We start from the raw sequence: 20,506 nt of genomic DNA on the forward strand, positions 1-20,506 counted from the left end.
CTGGCTCATGTGACCCGCTGGCAGGTCAGGGGTCCTTGGCTGAGGCAAGGGCAGCCTCACACTCCTCAGCCAAGCAGTTTATAAAAGCGGAGGGAGGAACAAGCTGCCTTGTTTCTCCCTCTGCGTCGGTATGAGGGCAGAGTGGGATGGCAGTTTCACTCAGTGGGATATCGCTGGTGAAACCGCCACCACTCCTGAGCCCCTCTGCCTCCAGTGCCGGCTGCAGATTGTCTCCCTCGGCACCCGCTGGGCGCTGGTAGTAGAGAGACTCAGGAGTGGCGGCGGCTTCACCCACAATACAGTGGTGCCTCGCAAGACAAAATTAATTCGTTCCGCAAGTTTTGTCGTCTTGCGATTTTTCCGTCTTGCGAAGCACGGTTTCCCATAGGAATGCATTGAAAATCAATTAATGCGTTCCTATGGAAACCGACTTCAGACCAGGTCCGGGGACAGTCTGTCCCCCGACCTCTTCTGAAGGCTGGCGGGGGGGGACCAAGGGCTTTTCTTCCCACCCCCAGCATTTTAAAAAGCCCCGGGACAGCGGGGGACTTCTCCGCTGTCCCGGGACGATTTAAAAGCCCCCAGGAAGGCAGGCAGGGGGGACAAAGACTTTTGAAGGCAGGCGGGGGGGAGCAAAGACTTTCGCCCACCGCCCGCCTTCAGAAGAGGTCCTGGACCTCTTCTGAAGGCGGGCGGGGGGCAAAAGTCTTTGCTCCCCCCTGCCTGCCTTCCCGGGAGAGCGGAGAAACGCAGCGTGTTTCTCCGCTGTCCCAGACGGCTTTTGAAGGCAGGCGGGGGGGAGCAAAGACTTTCGCCCCCCGCCCGCCTTCAGAAGCCTCTTCAGAAAGAGCGAAAGTCTTTCTTCAGAAAGACTCTTCAGAAGCGAAAGTATTTGCTCCCCCCCCCCCCCCGCCTGCCTTCAAAAGCCGTCCGGGACAGCGGAGAAACACGCTGCATTTCTCCGCTCTCCCGGGAAGGCAGGCAGGGGGGAGCAAAGACTTTTGCCCCCCGCCGGCCTTCAGAAGAGGTCCTGGACCTCTTCTGAAGGCCGGCGGGGGGCGAAAGTCTTTGCTGTCCCCCGCCTGCCTTCAAAAGCCGTCCGGGATAGCGGAGAAACGAAGGCTGGCGGCGGGAGGAGGTCCTCTTCGGAGGAGGTCCGAGGACAGTGGGGAAGACGCGCTGCGCTTCCCCGCTGTCCCGGAGTTTCCCCATGGGCTTTCGTCTTGCGAAGGAAGCCCATAGGGAAATTCGTTTTGCTAATCGCCTCCAAAACGGAAAACCCTTTCGTCTAGCGGGTTTTCCGTCTTGCGAGGCGTTCGTCTTGCGGGGCACCACTGTATACGTACCACTGAGTGAAGCTGCCATCACTGTCTGCCCCTCATACCAGTCCTGGGCGATATATCGCCCAGGCCTAGTGGTGACAAGGGAAAGGGGCTTTTCAGTAGTGGTGCCCCAGAGAGATTCTCCTGGCATCCACTATGGCATCATACACCAAGCAAAACCTTTTCTATATATAGCATGGCATTCGACTGCTGCTTTTTAGGCTGGAGTTAGTTTTAAAGATTAACTATGTATTGATCATGTCAGTGGAGGTTTAGGAGAACTGTAGTATGTTTAACTGATGTGTTCACTGGTACAGAATATTTTACATTTTGCACTTTATGAGTTTCGCATTGCAATGTGTCATTTTTATATTTTACCTTGCCTTGAGGTGACTCATCTAAGGTGATTAATAAAGCTAATAAATTAATCATTATCATCACTGTTCCAAATCACTGGATTTATTCATTAATCACGTATTTAGATTTTTTAAATACAAACTAAATTTAGATCCTACCTGATGTCTTTGGAAGAGTTTGCAGTTCAAATGCCATTCTTTTCAGACATGATCTGTTTACAGCATTCTAGTTAATGGCACCAGTCATCCCACACAGCAGGCTGTGTGCACATGAAGATCTTCATACAGCTGCTCATCAAAAATGAACAATGTTCTCTCAGTCTTGCCAATCCTAATAGCCCATTGAGAGAGAGGCAGAAGCTACATTAGATTCAGTCCTTGAACCTACCCCCAAACACATCCTCAGTGCCCTCAAATCTTACCACACCAAATATATTTTAGGATTATGTGCAGAACCAGTGAAGCAAGGATCACTGAACATGCAGCCTTGGATTTTTATCTCACAACTGGGGCCTATGCCAAGAGACTGAGACATATGTCTTTAATATGATTTTCCATAGGATGGCCCATGACATATTCTTTCCACATGATTTCGTATCTAATGTAGTTCTGCTTTGAATGCAGCAACAAGTTGTGGGAGAGACGTAAGAGTTGGAATTCAGGCATTCATTCGTTTATCGGGGCTATTGGACTTTATGCTACTCCTGAGAGAGCTGCAGAGGCGACATCTACTAGTAATTCAGACCTGGCACAAAAGACTCTTAAACTGCAATCCCATCAAGCATTGTCCTCCATCTTTATCCCCATTAAATCAAGCTCTTTGGTAACAAATGGAGAAGGAAGCATAGCAGCAGGGCCTGGTGGATCGCACCTTGACTTTGCTGCTGAAAAGCTCACAGTGTGAATATCAGTTCTAATGGTATGTTTTATCATGTGGACATTTGGTCTTATTGGGCCTATGCTGAGACTACCAACTCATTTCACAGAAATGACTGCAGCCGTCAGACGATAATGACTCTCATTGACTACTGACCTTGGCCATAGTTAAAGCAATGACCTAGAAGGAAGGAAAGGAACCTTGTCTCATTACCAATTACCTGAACTGCCCAGGCCTGCCTGCAAGTCCATTATCTTATGGAAAGGGTGTCACTCTGAAATAATATGCCTTCACTGCAAAAAGAAAGGGGAGAAAGAGTTTTTGCCCTTCCCAGAAGTAACTGAAACTTACCAAGAGGAAATGTTTGCAGTCTCTTCTTGGTTTTCATTCCCCAAGTGCATTGGCTGCAGTGTGCTGCTCATCTTAATGGACCTGGTTCTGCTTCCGATGAAGTCAGCCGAACTTCTGCTAACAAGTGGAGATAGATTGTCAAAAGCAAGCATCTTGTAATGGCCTGGATTTATTTTAAAATAATTTCCTGAAAAAAGCACTCACTAGTATAAAACACACACACGTAGCTTCCTTTTTGGTTCAGATTATTTCTTAATGACTGAGAATGGCTATTTCAAAAGTCTGTTGGTGATACTAGTTTAAACACATGGATTTTTGTTTTTAAAAAAGAAAAGAATGTAAGAAGACCCTCCTGGATCAGGGCAACAGCCTACCTAGTCCAGCATCTTGCTCCCACAGTGACTAACCAACTGCCCATGTGAAGCCTAAAATGTTGTCATAGATCAGGCAGAGGCAAACTCGGCCCTCCAGATGTTTTGGGACTACAACTCCCATCATCCCTGACCTGTTAGCTAGGGATGGTGGGAGTTGTAGTCCCAAAACATCTGGAGGGCCGAGTTTGCCTATGCCTGTCATAGATCCTCACCTCCAAGGTGTTCCTTGTCAAGATGCCAGCCAGCCATTCCCTCCAAGCAAAGCATTCCCAAATTAGTAAGTGGAAACAAGTAAGTGGACTTAACAAAAGCTTTTCAACCTTGGGCAGAGTCCAGGATGGGTTGAGGGCCACTGGCAGTAAATCAGGAACCAGTAAATGGGAATCAGGCAAAAAAGCCATCTAATTCACAGGTCAAGCCAGAAGATAGGGCTGATAGTACAAGCTAAGCATCAGAACTTAACAGCAATACCAGAAACACAACACATGCTAGAGCTCAAAGCACCACTGAGACAGGAAGTCTTCTTATACTCCTTCCTGCTCAGAAGGAGCCAAGGCTAGCCTGGGATGAATCCATGCTAAAGATTCTTCTCTGAGAAGCTGCAGTGACACATCTTGCCACATAGGACAGTGGTCCTCAGTTCCTGACACAGTTACAATGGCTGCCAACTGGGCTCATCAGTATACTGGGTAAGGGCAGTGATGCCAATAGCAACAGGCCCTTGAGGATGCCACCTACTGACATGAGTCTGAGGGACCATATTTTTTTTAATGTCTGTTTTAGAGGAAACAAGAGAATGAGTTGCAAATGGGGGTATCGCACCTTCTGTGACTACAGTAGTGGCTGAAGCATGTGGCGTTCAAAAAGTGAACACAGACCACTGGGTACCAAAATGTATGGGGATAAGCCCTACTAGAAAAGTTAACCAACCAACTCAAATTAGCACGGGGACAAACTAACCCCAGTGTGATTCCCCTTTATCACATACAAAGCACAACATGACAGTGACCTATCCCCACCAACAACATACAAATCAACACGGCTAACCTGACCCAACGACCCAACCCCTACACCACAATGTAACCACCTGAACACAATCAGCCAAGCTTTGGACCCCTAACATCTCACAATGTCTACACACACACACACACACACACACAGCCTATCAACATGATGCTGCCACAAACCCCTAAACTAACACTATGCAACAGAACATTCTCCCCCCAATTGTACTATTCTTTGCTTATTTGTCTCTTTTGTAAGACAATAAAATCTTTTTAAAACTAATTTTTAAAAAAAACAAAATTGAATGCACAATTGATTCTGACCTTGAGGAATGGTGATTAGAACAATGCCAACATGAGATCTTGCTGGATCAGGCCAGCATCCTGTTCTCACAGTGGCAAACCAGATACCTATAGGAAACCTGAAAAAAGGAACTTCATAAGAAAAACAAGAAAATTTTCAGAATACATTGGGAAGAAAAGTTTTTTAATGCACAAGCAATTCATAATAAATAGGGCATGGTTTACTGGACAGGATTCAGGATAACACCCCAACGGATCAGGGTTCCTGTCCCCAGTGGACCCTTGACTCACATCCTCTTCTTTGTTTACTTTCCGTCATCCTCGTGCTTTCCAAACTAGTTTAGAAATCAAATAAATGATGCATAATGGGCGAATCTAAACCTTGCTTAGGACATGTAGAATCAGTTGCATGATTTCTGTGAAATTAATTGGGTGTTCTGTGAAGAATGCAACACTGCTTAATTTCCTCAGCAGAAAAACAGTGGGGTTGAGCATCTTATGTAAGACAACATGGAAAAGACGGCTCTTTAGTAATTTATTGCAGAACAGCAAAGTCAGTCCCCAGTCCACAGCAACAGGTCTTTGATGACCAATGCAACAAATATTGGAGCTGGTGGCTCACTGGGTCAAAAGAGCCACCACAGATCAAACATCACAAACGGAATGTTCATACCTGCTTCTTTTTGTAGCAGGGATTTTGATTTCATTGCCTGCTGCTTCACCTTTCCCCCCCTTGCTGGTAGTCAGAGTTGCTCCGGTTTGGGCGCTTGAACAGAAGCCCCTTTGCTGCCCTCTGCCAAATTAGGATCACTGCTTTTGCCGGGCTTTGGGGGTGGATATACGGTCCTTTTGAGCTCTCTTCCCAGTGGGGCTGCTTCATAGCGCAGGAGAAAAGAAATTAGTTCCCTTTGTGTTGCACTGCAATAGTGAAGCTATGGCTGAGGGCACCAATAAGAGGCTTCGGAATGAAGCTACTTGCCCTGATAGCCTGGGCTACTTTGCAGATCCCATGATGCTAGCCTACAGACACAACTTCTGTCAGAATTGCATCTCTAGATGCTGGAAGAATAATCTAAATGAGGCAAAATGAGGAGGTGGAAGTGGAACATAGTAGCTATCAAACCAAACCGTGCATCTGAAAACCCACCTTGCACTAAGTCAGACGAATGGTCCATCTAGCTGAGCGTTTTCTACACTGATTGTCAGCATCTCTCTCTGATTTCAGACCATCCTAGCCCTTCCTGGAGATGCAAAGGATTGAACATGGGACCTTTTGTATGAAAAGCAGGTGCTCTGCTACTGCACTACTTCCCTTCCACGGTGGTGTTGGTGAATGATTCGGACAACCAATTGCCACAGAAGTGGTGCAGGAGTAAAGCTAACCAGCTCAGTGATCAAGCATGTTGGCACAGAGTTGCAGTTGTGGGAAATGAGGGAGCAGATCCTCTGCAAGTCATCCAGGCTTGTCTTAAATATCAGTGCCTTCATTCATAACTGTTAAATATTTTACTCTAGACAGCCACCTACGTACAATACGCTGGAAATAGTCTGGAAGCATTCTACACCATTGCTCTGTTTTATTGTGGGCAGAAGAGCTGTCCAAATCTTAAAGAAGCTTGGCTTGACTTTTATAAAACCTCTGTTCCCCAAAACATGGCCATTTTTAATCAGCTGGCATTTGCTTCTTAATGCGTTTTTGTTCTCATCCCCACAGGACAAAACTTTGTTCCATCCGGTGAGCAGCAGCTGCATTGATTGCAATCCGGCAGAGAAGAAGATTTTCATGAACAGATGTGATCCTTTATCTGAAACTCAACAGTGGATTTTTGAGCATATTAATATGACTGTTTTAGAGAAATTTAACAGCAAAAAAACCAGCTCTTAGGGAGAAAAAAACAGACTGTTCTGTACAGATTGCAAACAAGATTTTGGCCAGCATCTGGGTCAAAGGAGTCAGAAATTAAGTTTCCTAGTGCCAGGAAATCTGTTCTGAAGATTAAGTAAATGCCAGGGCAGAAGCCAACGAGCTGTCATTGCGGGTGGACAATATCTGAAGAACTTGGCTGAGAACCTCACCAGCTGCTGCTGGAGGCCTCCTGGCTGACAATTTCCCTTGCTGGTCAAGGGAAAACTTTATTTTAAAAAAATGTTTCCAAACACTCCATGTTAATAAAGTTAAACAGAGTTTTAGAGTTTCTCAGGTCAAACCCTACTATAGTGAGTAGCTATGAATAGTTGCTGTTACTTACGGGGGATACTATGGAGTGCATGAGTGCTATGTGGGAATCTTGAGATGCCACCAGTAGAGAAGTAGAAACATCGATGGATACTGTCAGTGTCTCAGAACTGTAAAACAAGATGGATGTTCTAGCGCCATTCCTTTCCCTTGGTGGAAGTCAGGTTTAAGAGGGTTATTTAAATAAGGTGTTATAACAGATAATGTTAAGAACCTCCCTATTACATTCCTTTCACTGTTGAAATGGGAATGGCTGAAAAGCAATGTAAGAGTAATTTTAGAGTTGCATTTTGAATGAAGCATGAAAATGACTGTAAGGTGTCAAATGACCATTTCTCTTCTGCAGTTGAAGAAAGAATAATTTCCATCACAGCAATTAAATAAAATTTCCATCCATTTTACATAGTGTTGCTGAACAATCATCTGCAATCATTCATACTTATCAAGTCACCATTGATGGGATGAGCCAAAAGTGACCACATCCTCCTTCATCTTTAAAAAGTAGACATGTTATTTATAATAGCAACACAATGGAAGGTTTTCAGAAAGGATTTCTGCTTGGAACACTGCATTTCTTTCCTGGCACTTTTTATTAAAAGATGCATAAGTGGATTTAGATCAATACAATCACCAAGAGAAGAAGCATAATGAGTCTGACAAGACAGGTTTGTGGCCAAATACACTCCCTGGAGCTAAAGGTTGTCGGATTCTACCAGTATTAACTCAGTGCTGCAGGAATGGCTATAGGAGGCTATAGGCAGTTGTGGAGTTTCTATTAAAGTAGAATAGCATTATGTAGAATAGCAGCTGAAACTGCAGGCAACTGCCAACTGTTTCAGTTAATGCCATTGCAGGAGCTTAACAAAATCTACTGTATCATGTTATGCAGCTTTTCTGTAGCTGCACACTGTGAACATCCTAAGAACATGTTTCCAAACTTTTTGGGGGAACCGTTTAAAGCAACCTGCTTTTGAGAATCAAATTTCACAATCAGCAGAATCAGATGCTGCGCTCATTGCTGGACCCCAGTGCAGCCCACAGGTGGGGATCATTATGATTCAATGTTTCCCCATACAGTGGTACCTCGGGTTACATACGCTTCAGGTTACAGACTCCACTAACCCAGAAATAGTGCTTCAGGTTAAGAACTTTGCTTCAGGATGAGAACAGAAATTGTGCCCCGGCGGTGCAGCGGCAGTGAGAGGCCCCATTAGCTAATGTGGTGCTTCAGGTTAAGAACAGTTTCAGGTTAAGAACAGACCTCCGGAACGAATTAAGTACTTAACCCGAGGTACCACTGTATATATATTTTTAAAGTTAACACGTGAGAACAACTGACCCCTAAACTTGATGTTATTGTCCCCGCCCCCCATGTGTGGGGAGAATTTTATATGGGTGAGCATTCATATATGCAATGTCGAATGTCAAATGATACTAAAGAGTTACGTCACATGATTTTGCTGATTGTGCGCCCTGGCTCTTGGCAGCAAATATGGGTGAGCATTCAAATCTGCAATCTGGATACAGAGAAGTTACGCCATGTCGTTTTGTCTGTTGTGGGTGCACGTTTTCTTTATGTATGATATTAACAAGAGATGTTACCTTTGAGCTTATATAGAAATTATGGATTATAGCACAGTAAATGCACATTGGAAGCTACCGCCTTCAGATTCAGGCAAAATGAGAAGCTGGAAGTGAAAAATGTTAGTTATCAAACCAAACTGTGCATCTGAAAAGTAATTTCAGCTTTCAGTTACTCCAATTCAAGTCAGAATTGTCTTGTTCTTTGTTTCAAATCTTCACATAAAGCCTTCATATTTTATCATGTGAGAAAAAGCAGCTTAAAATTTGTTTTGCTGTACCATTCTCCTTCCTTGACAGAGATGAAGGAGCAGACAACTTTCAGGTTCCTAATATTAAGAGGAGGGCAGCCATCTTTCAGTTGTACTTAAATTCCAAAACTGAATGTTGAAGGAACCAAGGATGCAGATATTTCAGTTTTCATGATTTGACGTTAGTGGAGTAAAATACCACTTTCATTTATATCATGTGTCAAATTTGTTCTGAACATCTATTTATGTTCCTTAGTTTGGTGATGTATTAAGGTGGAATGTTTGTTCCTTAGTCATCTACATGTATGGCAATGGCTTTATCTGTAGAGCAGCAGTGCTGGTCAAATTTATGCATGCAGTGTAGAATGGATGAATTTCCAGATTGCAGGGATTGGTACATGCAAGCCCATCTGTTCACAATGCTTGCCTTCTTCCTTCTCTACCCCTAGCCGCTAATCATCTGCCATCAACAGGACATACAGTTTTGTACACTATGATTCCAACCCACACAGAAAAGGTTTGCAATAGCTAGATTCTGCTTGTGGCAAATGAATTGGACAACTACTTTTCTGTGAGCAGGAGGTGACCAGGGAGAAGGCATAGATTCTAGGTTGCCAGGACATGCTAAGTGGGCCTATGTTATCTATAGCATTCAGATGCATATGCTAGAATATCAAAATGTCCCATGTTAAAGTGAGATAGATTATTTCATATAGCTCTATTTCAAATCGTCATGAGATATATTTATCAAGTCAGGGTGAATCCTGCATGCAGGGTGCTTAAGTGACTGGGAGTGAAGCAGGATTGTGTGCAGGATTGATAAACCCTGCATAAATCTTAGCCAATTGTGACATTAAATTGCAGTAAGCCTTACTGAAGGACATCAAAAGAGAACTGGTTTTTCAAAGCAACATAGAAACCCCCAACAGTGAAAACTCCCAACAGTGAATAGAAATATCTCAAACAGTGGCTATAGATTCAGGTAGGTAGCCGTGTTGGTCTGACACAGTCGAAATAAATAAATAAAATTTTTAAAAAATTCCAGTAGCACCTTAGAAACCAGCTAAGTTTGTTCTGGGCATGGTACCTGTGTTGGTCTGACGCAGTCGAAATAAAAAAAAAATGTCCAGTACAAAAATTACCCAAAACAAACTTAGTTGATCTCTAAGGTGCTAGTGGCTATAGAGATATTTCTTAAAGTTGTTTTGACACTGATAGAATCAAAAAGTTGAAAAGGGCCTTGCAGGTCATCTAGACAAATACCTGGCTTGATGCAGTAATTCTCCTTCTCAAAGATAAATTGCAATGAAAGTGAAACATGCACACCCAGTATCGGACAGCACAAACTAGGCTGAAAGAAAGTACAAACTAGGCAGAGTTTGGGGGGGGGGGAATCAAAGCCGTAAAAAAAAGAAATATGTCATCTGAAATACTAATGAACTGTTGTACTTGGAAACAAAATATGCGTAATCGCTCATCTGTATTCACTTTACAATAATTGAGCTTAACCACTGTACACACTGGCACACAGCACAAATCCACCACAGTGTTTGACTTGCTTTAGGGCTACTGAGGTCAGTGGACTTCAGTGATCTTAGCATGAGCCATGTTGGACCACAGCCACTCTTCTGAATTCTGCCATTTTTTAATGACAAATGCTGGATACTGTTACCATTAATGGTGTCCTGGTACTTACACAGCATTGTAACATTTATTTCATATATTTCTATCGGCTCCTCAAATGTGCTTTGTCATGTCAACATGATGTGTGGCATCCAACCTGATTATTGTTGAAGTCCTAAGGTAACCCAAATGCAGCCCAAACTTGAAGCTGTGAACCGCTTAAGAAATGGAAATTTCCTTTTGTTGCAAAGACCCCATCCTGAAAACAAAATTAAAAAAGTACTAGAAATATTTTCAGTTAGGCAATATTAGCAGCTCTTTCATCTGTGCAAGGTATTGACAGAGCAAAGGTAGCTATCTCGCTCCACAGGTCATGACATGGTAACAAGGTCTCCATTCTTATTAGTGAAGATTTGATTGTAGAAAAGCTGTAGTAGTGTGTTAAAACACACTCTGTTCAGCACTGATATCAAGTGTCATGCTTGGATGCCTGAATTGTGAATTGCAATTCACACATCAATGCTCCGAGTATAGATGAAACGCTCTTAAAGAAATGAGTGTTTACTCTTCAGAATTGTTCTTGGGGATAAAAATGGCTTCTCTTAAAATAGATAGTGACTGATAAAATTGCCATTGATTTCTCTGACAAGTTGACACCTTAACAACGGTTGTATACTAGCTCAGTGAAATGAATATGGTGTTATTAGTCTATTATACAGTGGACAGATATCCCTTGCAATAAGCACCAACCAGGTAGCTTTCCATTTACTGGCAGTCTTATCATCAGCACCTGAGGTCTAATAAACAGGAGAAATAATGCACACCTGTTTACTGTGAGTAGCCAGGTTTAGGAGACAACCTGTCACAGAGCACGGTGGGGTATGCAGTTCTTTTGCTTGCACACTTTATGATGTCCCCCTTAAGTACCTATTTAAGGAGAAATGAGAAATTTCTGCTGGCACAGTAACCCTGCTGTATCTGTAGAGTAATGTAGGCCCAGCAAGCAATAAGAGGGAAGAAAATCTGGCTTGCCTAGTGGCTGCCCAAGTATGTTTTACTTCTACTTGTACAATAAGCACAACACCTGGATAGAATCATAGAGTTGGAAGGGACCCTGAGGATCATCTAGTCCAACCCCTTGCAAGGCAGGAATACGCAGCTGTCCCATACGGGGATTGAACCTGCAACCTTGGCATTATCAGCACCACGCTCTAACCAACTGAGCTATCCAGGCCCATACCCATCCAGAAAGAATCACAAATGCTTCAAACGGGGGGACATTCTCCTCTCGCCCAAGTTAGGCTAAAGTGTTTGAACGTTACATACTATAGTCCCATTCACTTTGGGGGGAGTAAAGCCATGTGAAATCCAAGTACTCTGGCTTAACTGGGTGGCAAACGGAACTGTCAAAAAGGTGGACTATATTAATAAGGGTGATAGCAGAAACTACCAATAGTGATGTTGGGTAATATCCACACCATACATTTAAAAGCATATGACTCCCCACCCACACAAATAAGAATAATCCTGGAAAATGTGGTTTACCCATCACAGCTACAATTTTCAACACCCGTAACAAGCTATAGTTCTCAGGATTATTTGGGAAAGCCACATGCTTTAAATGTATTGCTTGGGTGTGTTTACCAAGAAATTTATGACTGCTGGTTTCTACAGTAGGCTCATCATGTACACCAAGCATTAGTTCTATGAAGTCTTCCCAAGGAAGAACATCAGTGCTCTTCTGTGTGTGGAATATGCCTTCTGCTTATTGAAGGGCTGCTTTTACACCTCACACTTGAGTACTGCATGAGAAAAGTGACCCTAAATCCAAAGACGGCTTGGCCAACCTATTGTCCAAAAAGAAGCTTGAGAACTACTACGGAACCCCCCTGTGATTGTATTGCATGAATTACCATGCCAAGGTCAAAAACAAGCATTTATGGAACACTAGCAGCCATTTTCTTTTCCATGAATCATGGCTATATGGTTGCTTCCAGACAACCTGTTTAATTAGCGTTCAGCCTGATTTGTTTGTGGAGAGATTGGAGGATATTGGCTATTTAATTAGCATTCATCCTGATTTGTTTGTAGGGAGGCTAGATGGTGCTGCATCAAAGCAAGTGTTGTGCCACACTTTTCAGTGCATTTTCATGTCACTTTTGTTATCAGGAAAATGCCTGATCTTTTAAGGAAGTGGATTTGTTTAATGAGAGCTTCAAATCAGCTTTAACTGCACAGCCTTAATTTGTTGGGATGGGACTGAATCCCACCCCAAAATAGGGAGTCTGGAAGCTCCTTGTGGTACTTTGGATACAGCCATGTTTCTACATAAGTAATGGCTGTAATAGTTTAATGTTCCTAAATCTCACTAACATCCAAAGATTAAGGCTGCAATGCTACAGTATAATAATAATAGTAATAATAATTTGTATGCCCTACCCTGGAAGAAAGTCCCATTGATGCTGTAGATATGCATAGGATTGTGCAGACAAGCACATAGACTGGGATACAAACAGCTACGTTAAATGCACCCAAACTAATTCAAATGCCCAATGGGGTTTTTGAACCTTTATTCTGAATATGATCCCCTGTGCACATCACAAATTGCTTTTGAAATCTTCATTTCAAAAGAGGTTTTCCACGCAGCTTAGTGTACTACTGTTCAAGAAACGTGAGTCCAGATCTCCCACACATGCTTTCTTGGGTCTGTGCCATGAAATCTTTTTCTGGATTACTGAACTTTTTGGGGGACGGGCTGGTGGTGTTATATGAATTGTACATTGCATCTATATCAAAGTATGGTAGAACTTTTGCAGATGGTATAAACCATCATGTTTCGTAGTCAACCTTCTTCCAAACATTTGTGAAATAACTAAATTTTGTGATTTTGTATTGCAGCCCTTTACAGTATGCAAGCTATAGAATGATAACTTAGAAAGAACAGCAAATGGACTGGTTTGCATGGAAGACCAAACTACAGTTTAGTGTTAGATTCTGACAGTTAAAAAACTAAGTCAGATTCATGCATTTGCCTCTTCATCCAGCAAAACCATGAGGTGGTTTTAAGAAGCTTTATATTCCTTTTTAATCACAGGTTTGCCACGCCATCTAGGTTTGCCATGTTCATTTTAATTATGGTTTGTTTAGGCCTCAGATGACAGTTTAAGAAGCTGGCTTGTTTCAACAAACCATAGTTAAAATTAACCACAGTTTAGAATGCAAACATAATGCTAAACTGTGATTAATCAAAAACAAAGGGGCTTCTTATCTCCTCATCATGTCCATGTTGGAGGAGAAGAGAGGTGGTACTTGCAAGCCCAAGCCTCCTGTTGGGTTTTCCTAGGAAGGCTAAAACATGGTTTAATGTCTGAATCCTCCTACTAGCATACCAGAAATCTTTGCCCAGAGACAAGCCCAGATATCCCAGGTGCTTCCAAACCTCCATGTTGAGACAGCAGTATCAAAGGAACATATTTCACTACTACATTATGATCTCCAGCTATTGGGAACATCCATGTTTTCTGCATTAACAGTAAAAGTAATATCCACTTTCTTGAAGTCTTTCTCAAATACTTTGGATTAGCATGTGTCTCTGTACACAGAATCAACTTAACTGAAGCAGATAATACAAAAAAAAAGTTAATTGATTTTGTTTTCACAAATCAAAATTAAATTAACCTCAGTTTACAGTTTGGACATAACACTAAACTATGGCTAACTAAAACCAATCAAAAACTTCTGCTAGCCTCACAGCCATTTAAGGGAAGAAGAGATGATGGCGACCACACACAAGCGCAAGGCTCAGGCACATTAAAGTAAGCCATTGTTTAGTGCTATATATTGAAACCAGGCCAAATACTGTATGTTTATCAAGTTAGGATGCAATCCCCGCCCCCCAAATTCTACTGCTAATTGGCATTCTCCATTCATTTCAAGGGATCCTGCACATATGAGTCCTATTGAAATGAAGGCAGAGTGTGCAACAAGCAATTAAGCAGATTGCACTTTTACTCCTGATGATACAATGAGCTCAGGTTCACATAGGTGCAAAATAGCCGTGGGTATGTTTGACATCACTGGCAGGTCTCATGCAGAGAGCTGCCTTCCTAGGTATGGGTGTCTTTATCACAGATGTGTTTCAAGTGGCAAACCACTGCTGTATGCACAGGTGCAATTTTGTATTGGTGGGTCTTTAGGGGACATTAGCTGAATGAAAAGCAAAGTCTGAAGAAAATTGATTAGACAGCAATTAGTGTCATAGGAAAAATAAGGACGACCATCATGAGCAGACCCTAAAAGTGTAACGGGAGTGCTTGGCAGAGCAATACTCATCCACTCCAGCCTTCATAATGTTACTTCCTTAGAACCAAGATGTGTGTTTTTTCATTTATTTATTTTTAAAATCTGAATTTTTCTCCAATGAGTGGAAATTTTTATATTTTTGGACCTCTGATTTCTCTGAATGGTTCCATATAATAAATATGAAACAATAACTTTACTGGGAAGTGTGATTCAGTGTTATTAAAAACAATAACGCAAGTTCACTTATATCCAACAGCACCCAAGCAAAAGTGCCTGGGGGTTAGCAATTAAGCCTCGGCAGGGTCGCCCCTTATCCTCTTATGTCTGTGTATCATTGCTGCTGGATAGACTATTGCCACAACAACACTAAAGACGAAGTTTCTTCCAGTTGCTTTCAGGACTATGTGTATATACCCAGATTCAGTGTTCTGTAACCGAGACTGAAACCTTTATTAAATGTAGGTGGTGATAATTGCGACTTTCTAAATGGCATAGAAAACCAGGCAGCCAAGACCCCATGAGCTGATGAAAAGAATACGTTTCCTAGAGTTTAATGACTGGAAACTTGAATTATTTGTCCTAGAAAGCTTTTGTGTTTAGTCCATTAATAATATGAGGGGAAATGCCAGTAGCCATACATGCAGCAGGCTTCTTTGAGAAAGGAAAATGACTGCACAGTTACAGTTTAAGATAAAATACAATCTTATCATATAATTGGAAATCAAGCCCTCCTGGAGGTTTTACTTTGCTTTCCACAAAAACCGCAAAACAAAATAAATCAATAACTCTTCGTCAAATTAAGGTGAAAGGGTTCAGTCTGAAAGCTTTGCACATGCAATGATTCCTAATTAGTCTCTATGTGACTAATTGAAGTGATCTCACCCACACACATGGGCAACCACCAGTAAGTATGACCTCACCAAACGAGGCCTCCATGCTTTGGTCTGTGGGCCTACTTCGGGCCTCTGGGCCTCGCCATTTGGCGAGTGAGGTGGTTTTGGTCAAAAACATGTATCAAAAACAGCATGGAAATAGGATGAGGCTACAGTTCAGTGGGAAAACAGGTGCCTTATATATTGCCAAAAGTCCCAGGTTCAATCACTGGAATCTCCCATTAGAAATAATCCCAGGGAGAAGAGTTAGGGAATATCTCCTCTGGAAAACCACCACCAGCTTGAATAGGCAGCACTGAACAAGAGGGACATCAGTCTGCCTCAGTATAAAGAAGCTTCAGACATTGAAATTGAGAGTTAACAGCACAATCCTATGCATGCCTGCTTAGAAGTAAGTCCTCAATGGGACTTAGGGCTTGTCCACAATTGAGCATTATGTAGCTGTTGATCCATTTCCCACCATTCAAATTAGACTGGAGTAGCAATTTGAATCTGACTTTGTTTATGAGGTGCAATGTTGATCTTTCCCTTTCATACCAATAGGTTTCCCTTTTCTGTTTGTCCACAATTTCTAATTAGTTGATTTTATTATGCTGATCAAGTCCTAACAGGGCATGCTAGCAGACAGCTGCACACACTTGCAATTTTAAAAAATTCTCCCCATCTAGGAAGTGCGCAAAAGCACCATCAGGCAACTGCCAATTCTCTGCACAAAATTATTTATGTGGCTTGCTTGTGCAGTTTTCCAGTTTTCTGCAAATCTGATGGATCAAAAGAAATATGTACACGTATAATGCTATGCTCCTCTGTTCAGGAGCATGCTAGTTAGGAGCACAGCTAGAAAAGAAATGAAAGTACTAAGGAAATAGTGGCCATGGAAAGGGAAGTAGCAGGAAGTGGCAATTGATCCACCTAGTAAGAAATACTGAAACAAATTAATCATGACCCTGAGTAAGGTGGTTTGGAGCCCAATTTCCCCAAACTTATTGGACTATCCCCCTATTGGGTATAGCTGAATATATGAGTTTCAGTGGGAGGCTGGTGTTGTTTAACATAATGAAGACAACAGAAATTAAACAGAAACACAAACAGCTGCAAACACACAGTAAACTCCAGTGTGGACAAGCCCTTCCGCTCTGATTGTCCCCTAAATCAGATCTCTCTAGGTTGCTTCACTTCTTTCCCCAGATTGATGCCCTTAAGGAAAGCAAATTGGTCCATTGCAAGTCAAAATCAGTCAAGTACATTTTTTTAAAAATGAAATTGTTAGTATGCATCTGCCTCGGGAGACCATGCCATTTCATAATATTGCGGGGGGACACCTTATTTTTCATCACTATATATGTTAAAGGCATTTGAATGTTTCGTATCCAGTTACACAGACCTTTTGATGCAAAACACGAAAGCATACCCAACTGGGGCTGGCTGATGAGCCGGCTTAGATGTAGTACAAATAATGGATGTAGAAACACTGATCAATGATGAATGGTTGCCTCAAAATAACATTTTAATGACAGGCTTAAAGGATTAAGCAAGAGCACATGCCTGTATTAGATGTTTACCGAACATCCTGACTTGGAATAAAAACACTGCCCCTCTTGTTTTTGTTTTATACTTCAATGTATTAAGACAATGGGGAAATGAGTAAAAACATTTCAGAACATTTTGCAAGATTTGCTCTGAATTACTAAATACCTCTCTAAAATTAGTGTATTTATTCTTTTCAGCTTGAATATTTTCCAGAGCGATGTGATAACAGTTCAGATTCAGAACTTTTTACCACGGTTATACAAGATTTCATTGCCACTCCTATTCTCGCATACCTCATTTGCCTTATCTCTATTCTTGAGACAATTTTGCTCAGAAGGCACTTCCGCCCTGCTTGTTGGGTGCTGAAACTCCCAGGTGGCCAAACTACACGTGTGTCTTAAATACGTACAATGGTGATCCCTGGCAATCTATCCAGCCGACAAATATGCAGGCATATTTACATTAGGCCGTCTGATAGCAAAAGACTGAAACTCATTTCTTCGCTCCAAGCACATTGTGTTCCTTACAAAGTGTTCATAATATATTTATAATCAATTTGCTTGCATCCTCCTTCCACACTATGTTTACAATTCCATAAAATGGCAAATAAATATATAAATGCAAAACAATAAAAACATCAGCAATGGAACAGAGGACAATAATGCCAATATCAGAATCTATGGCAGGTATGCACGGCTTAAAAGCTTGTAATCCAATTGCTGTTCACTCTCAAATAATTGGGTCACCTCACATTCAGGGGGGGGGGGGCGAGATTCCAATGCTCATTGGCTGTGGCTCTTTCCCAACTTTCTGTTTACAATCTACATGTCATTGGGCAGTTCCCACAGATAACACAGTTCAACACAGGCGGAAAAGCAACTGTTGCACAAAGAACCACAGCTAGTGCCACAGATGCCAGAGCAACCTTCTCCAACCTAATGCCCTCTAGATGTTGTTGGACTATGGCTCCCATCAAACATCTGGATAGCAGCAGGCTGGAAGGGAAGACCATGCTAGAGAATTCCTGAATCCAGAGGTGCTTTTGCCCTTCCCCTTTCCACTTCATGAAGTGGGAAGGACAGTAGTGCCCTTTACTACTGACTTCAGCTAGACTTCAAAGACTGATTTAGCATTGTTTTAGCCAGTGCTTATTTATAGAAGCATTTTTTTTCTGAAGCCTCAATTAAGCAAGCATTGATTACCAATACCTTTAAATATATAGATAGCTAGGAACTCCCATTAAGATAACACATTGATGCTTTTCTAGGGAGCCGTGAAGGAGCCTGTAATCAAACACTAACTAAAAATATCAGCAAGTCATGAAGGATAACTATCAAGTCGACAGCCATTTTAATCACTCCAATTACTCAATTGTCTGCGCCTAATTCGTTATAGGCAGTTCAATTGTGTTTGCCTTGATTGATATCGCAGTGGTTGCCTTAAAAAAACAATGACATTTTGTGAATAACAAAGTCAGCACAAAAATATGCACCGGATCCCAAAGGAAGCTGGAGGAATTATGATTGCTCAGCTCCCCTTTGTAAATGAATAAGTAGGAAGAAAGATCAGTTATGAAAATAATAACAATCTAGTTTAGAATCAGATCCATCTAAAGCAGTTCTCCATCAATTGTAAGAGAATAACAAAGCTTGAAGCGGACCATATTAGGATAATGAAGGCATTTTCCTTCTGTGTTGTTTGGAATTCACAGCCTAGATAAACTGATTGTGGAAAATGCATCGAGAAAAACTAAAATTCTAATTAATTCCTTAGGTAAGAAAAGCAAACTTCCAGGGAAAGCCTGGGGAGATAATTTTATAGTGTGAAGGAAATGTGGGGTTTTTTAGGGTGGGGGAGTAGAACTTGAGATCATGGCGAATTCCAAACCTGTTGTATATTATTATGTCTTACATACGTATTCCACCTTCCCTCAAAGGACTACAGGATGGTGCACATGCTATTTTTCCTCACAACAATTCTCAGAGGTAAGTTAGGCTGAGAAAAGATGACTGGCTCAAGGTCACCCTACAAGCAGAAAACTCAATTGTTATTTGTTCTGATTCAGTGATAAACAGTGGGGTTTCCCGCAGAAAGTTGCGGAACTAAAGAAAAATACTTGGAGATGGATTTGTGCCTGGAAAGCACGACACAAAAGGAAATCTGGATGAGTCCTTAATGTGCTTAGAATTGCAACCCTGTTCTTTTTCCACAGCATCACATTGCCTCTTAAACCTGCCTCCTTGCATACTACCGATAAACCCATTCTGGATGTCAAGGGTAAGAGTAGTTAATCCAGCTCTTGATCAGTACCTAGAATTTAGCAAACCTCACAATGGAAAATTAATTAAGTAGCTAGAATCAAGGCAATTGTCCAGCTGACTGGAAATACTGCTCAAAAAAGGAAGTAAAACAGCATTCTTGGAAATCAAGCAGGACTATCAGCAGTACATTTGTGACCAAGGCAGTTGACCAGAGACCAAATGCTGGGAAGAGGACTTTTCATATTGCCTTCCTTGACTATGGGGGCCATTCCTTTTGTAGCATGGGAAGGTTATAGGCAGGCAGAGGGAAAACAGAAATAAATCTATTTGCCACCTAGTTGAAAATGCACACTGTAGTGTTCCAGCATGCTAAACGCAGGTGATCTTTTAAACAAAAGGTAGCTCCAGGTAAAAGCAAACTGCAGCTACAGTGGTACCTCGGATTAAAAACAGTCCTGTTTACGAACGATCTGGTTTATGAACTCCACAAAACTGGAAGTAGTGTCCCGGTTTGCGAACTTTACCTCAGTCTAAGAACGGAATCCGAATAGTGGAAGGGCACCACCAGCATGAGGCCTCATTAGGGAAAGCGCACTTCAGTTTAAGAACAGTTTCGGTTTAAGAACAGACTACCGGAATGGATTAAGTTTGTAATCTGAGGTACCACTGTACAATCCTTTTTACAGATTTTGGAGAATTATAGGCCAAAATGTTGCTCAGGAACAAGGAAGTCTCAGTTTCTTTGTGCTTGGCAGCCTGCCAGGAGATGTGAAGAAAGAAGCTGAGATCCACTTGCATGCGCACCCTGCCTCCTTTTTAATTGAATTCGTTTTATCAGGTTTTTAAAGCTTGGATAAGTAGCGTCAATGCCCTTTTTATCTTGCTCTTGTTTTTCTTACGCATAAACTCACAATGGAAACTTTTCCACTATCAGCCAATGCTGGCGTGTACATAGAACTTGGAAATAGGGCCCTTGAAGGCCATTCTCCAGCTATCGCACATAGGCAGGAACCCTCCCAGCATTCACACACCTCCCCTTTATGGATAATGATCTGTAGCTGTTGAGTGCAATCAGCATTGTGTCTAAAATCCTGTCCCTGGATTACTTCATACTAAAGTTCTTGTGCATTTTTCCTGTAAAACTGGCAACCTCATTACAAATGTCTTCATCTTTCTGGGAGAGAGCTTGTGTTCAACCTGAACAAACATCCTGGAACTCCAACCCACCCAGCTACTGTTCCA

The 20,506-nt window shown here is 42.0% G+C and overlaps 1 protein-coding gene and 1 long non-coding RNA gene across 7 annotated transcripts in view; one reads left to right on the top strand and one right to left on the bottom strand.

The window, feature by feature from the left end:
• GALNTL6 (polypeptide N-acetylgalactosaminyltransferase like 6) overlaps nt 1-7,224 on the top strand; it is a 451,848-nt gene extending 444,624 nt beyond the window's left edge. For all 3 annotated transcript variants that reach the window (XM_077934169.1, XM_077934172.1, XM_077934170.1), the window contains exon 13: nt 6,302-7,224. In XM_077934169.1, coding sequence (XP_077790295.1) covers nt 6,302-6,472 — 171 coding nt within the window. In that variant the 3' untranslated portion in view covers nt 6,473-7,224. The remainder of the gene's footprint in view (nt 1-6,301) is intronic.
• Nucleotides 1-20,506, bottom strand: part of LOC144328882 (uncharacterized) — a 104,067-nt gene that overhangs the window by 53,479 nt on the left and 30,082 nt on the right. For 3 of the 4 annotated variants that reach the window (XR_013394237.1, XR_013394236.1, XR_013394235.1), the window contains exons 3-4: nt 2,907-3,020; nt 1,838-2,009 (exon numbers count right to left, since the gene is read on the bottom strand). This is a non-coding gene — a long non-coding RNA (uncharacterized LOC144328882). Of the gene's footprint in view, nt 1-1,837; nt 2,010-2,906; nt 3,024-20,506 lie in introns of all 4 variants that reach the window. The other variant, XR_013394234.1, reaches the window with a different exon arrangement.

The sequence above is a fragment of the Podarcis muralis genome, chromosome 9 (assembly GCF_964188315.1).
Source record: "Podarcis muralis chromosome 9, rPodMur119.hap1.1, whole genome shotgun sequence".
Classification (NCBI taxonomy): domain Eukaryota; kingdom Metazoa; phylum Chordata; class Lepidosauria; order Squamata; family Lacertidae; genus Podarcis; species Podarcis muralis.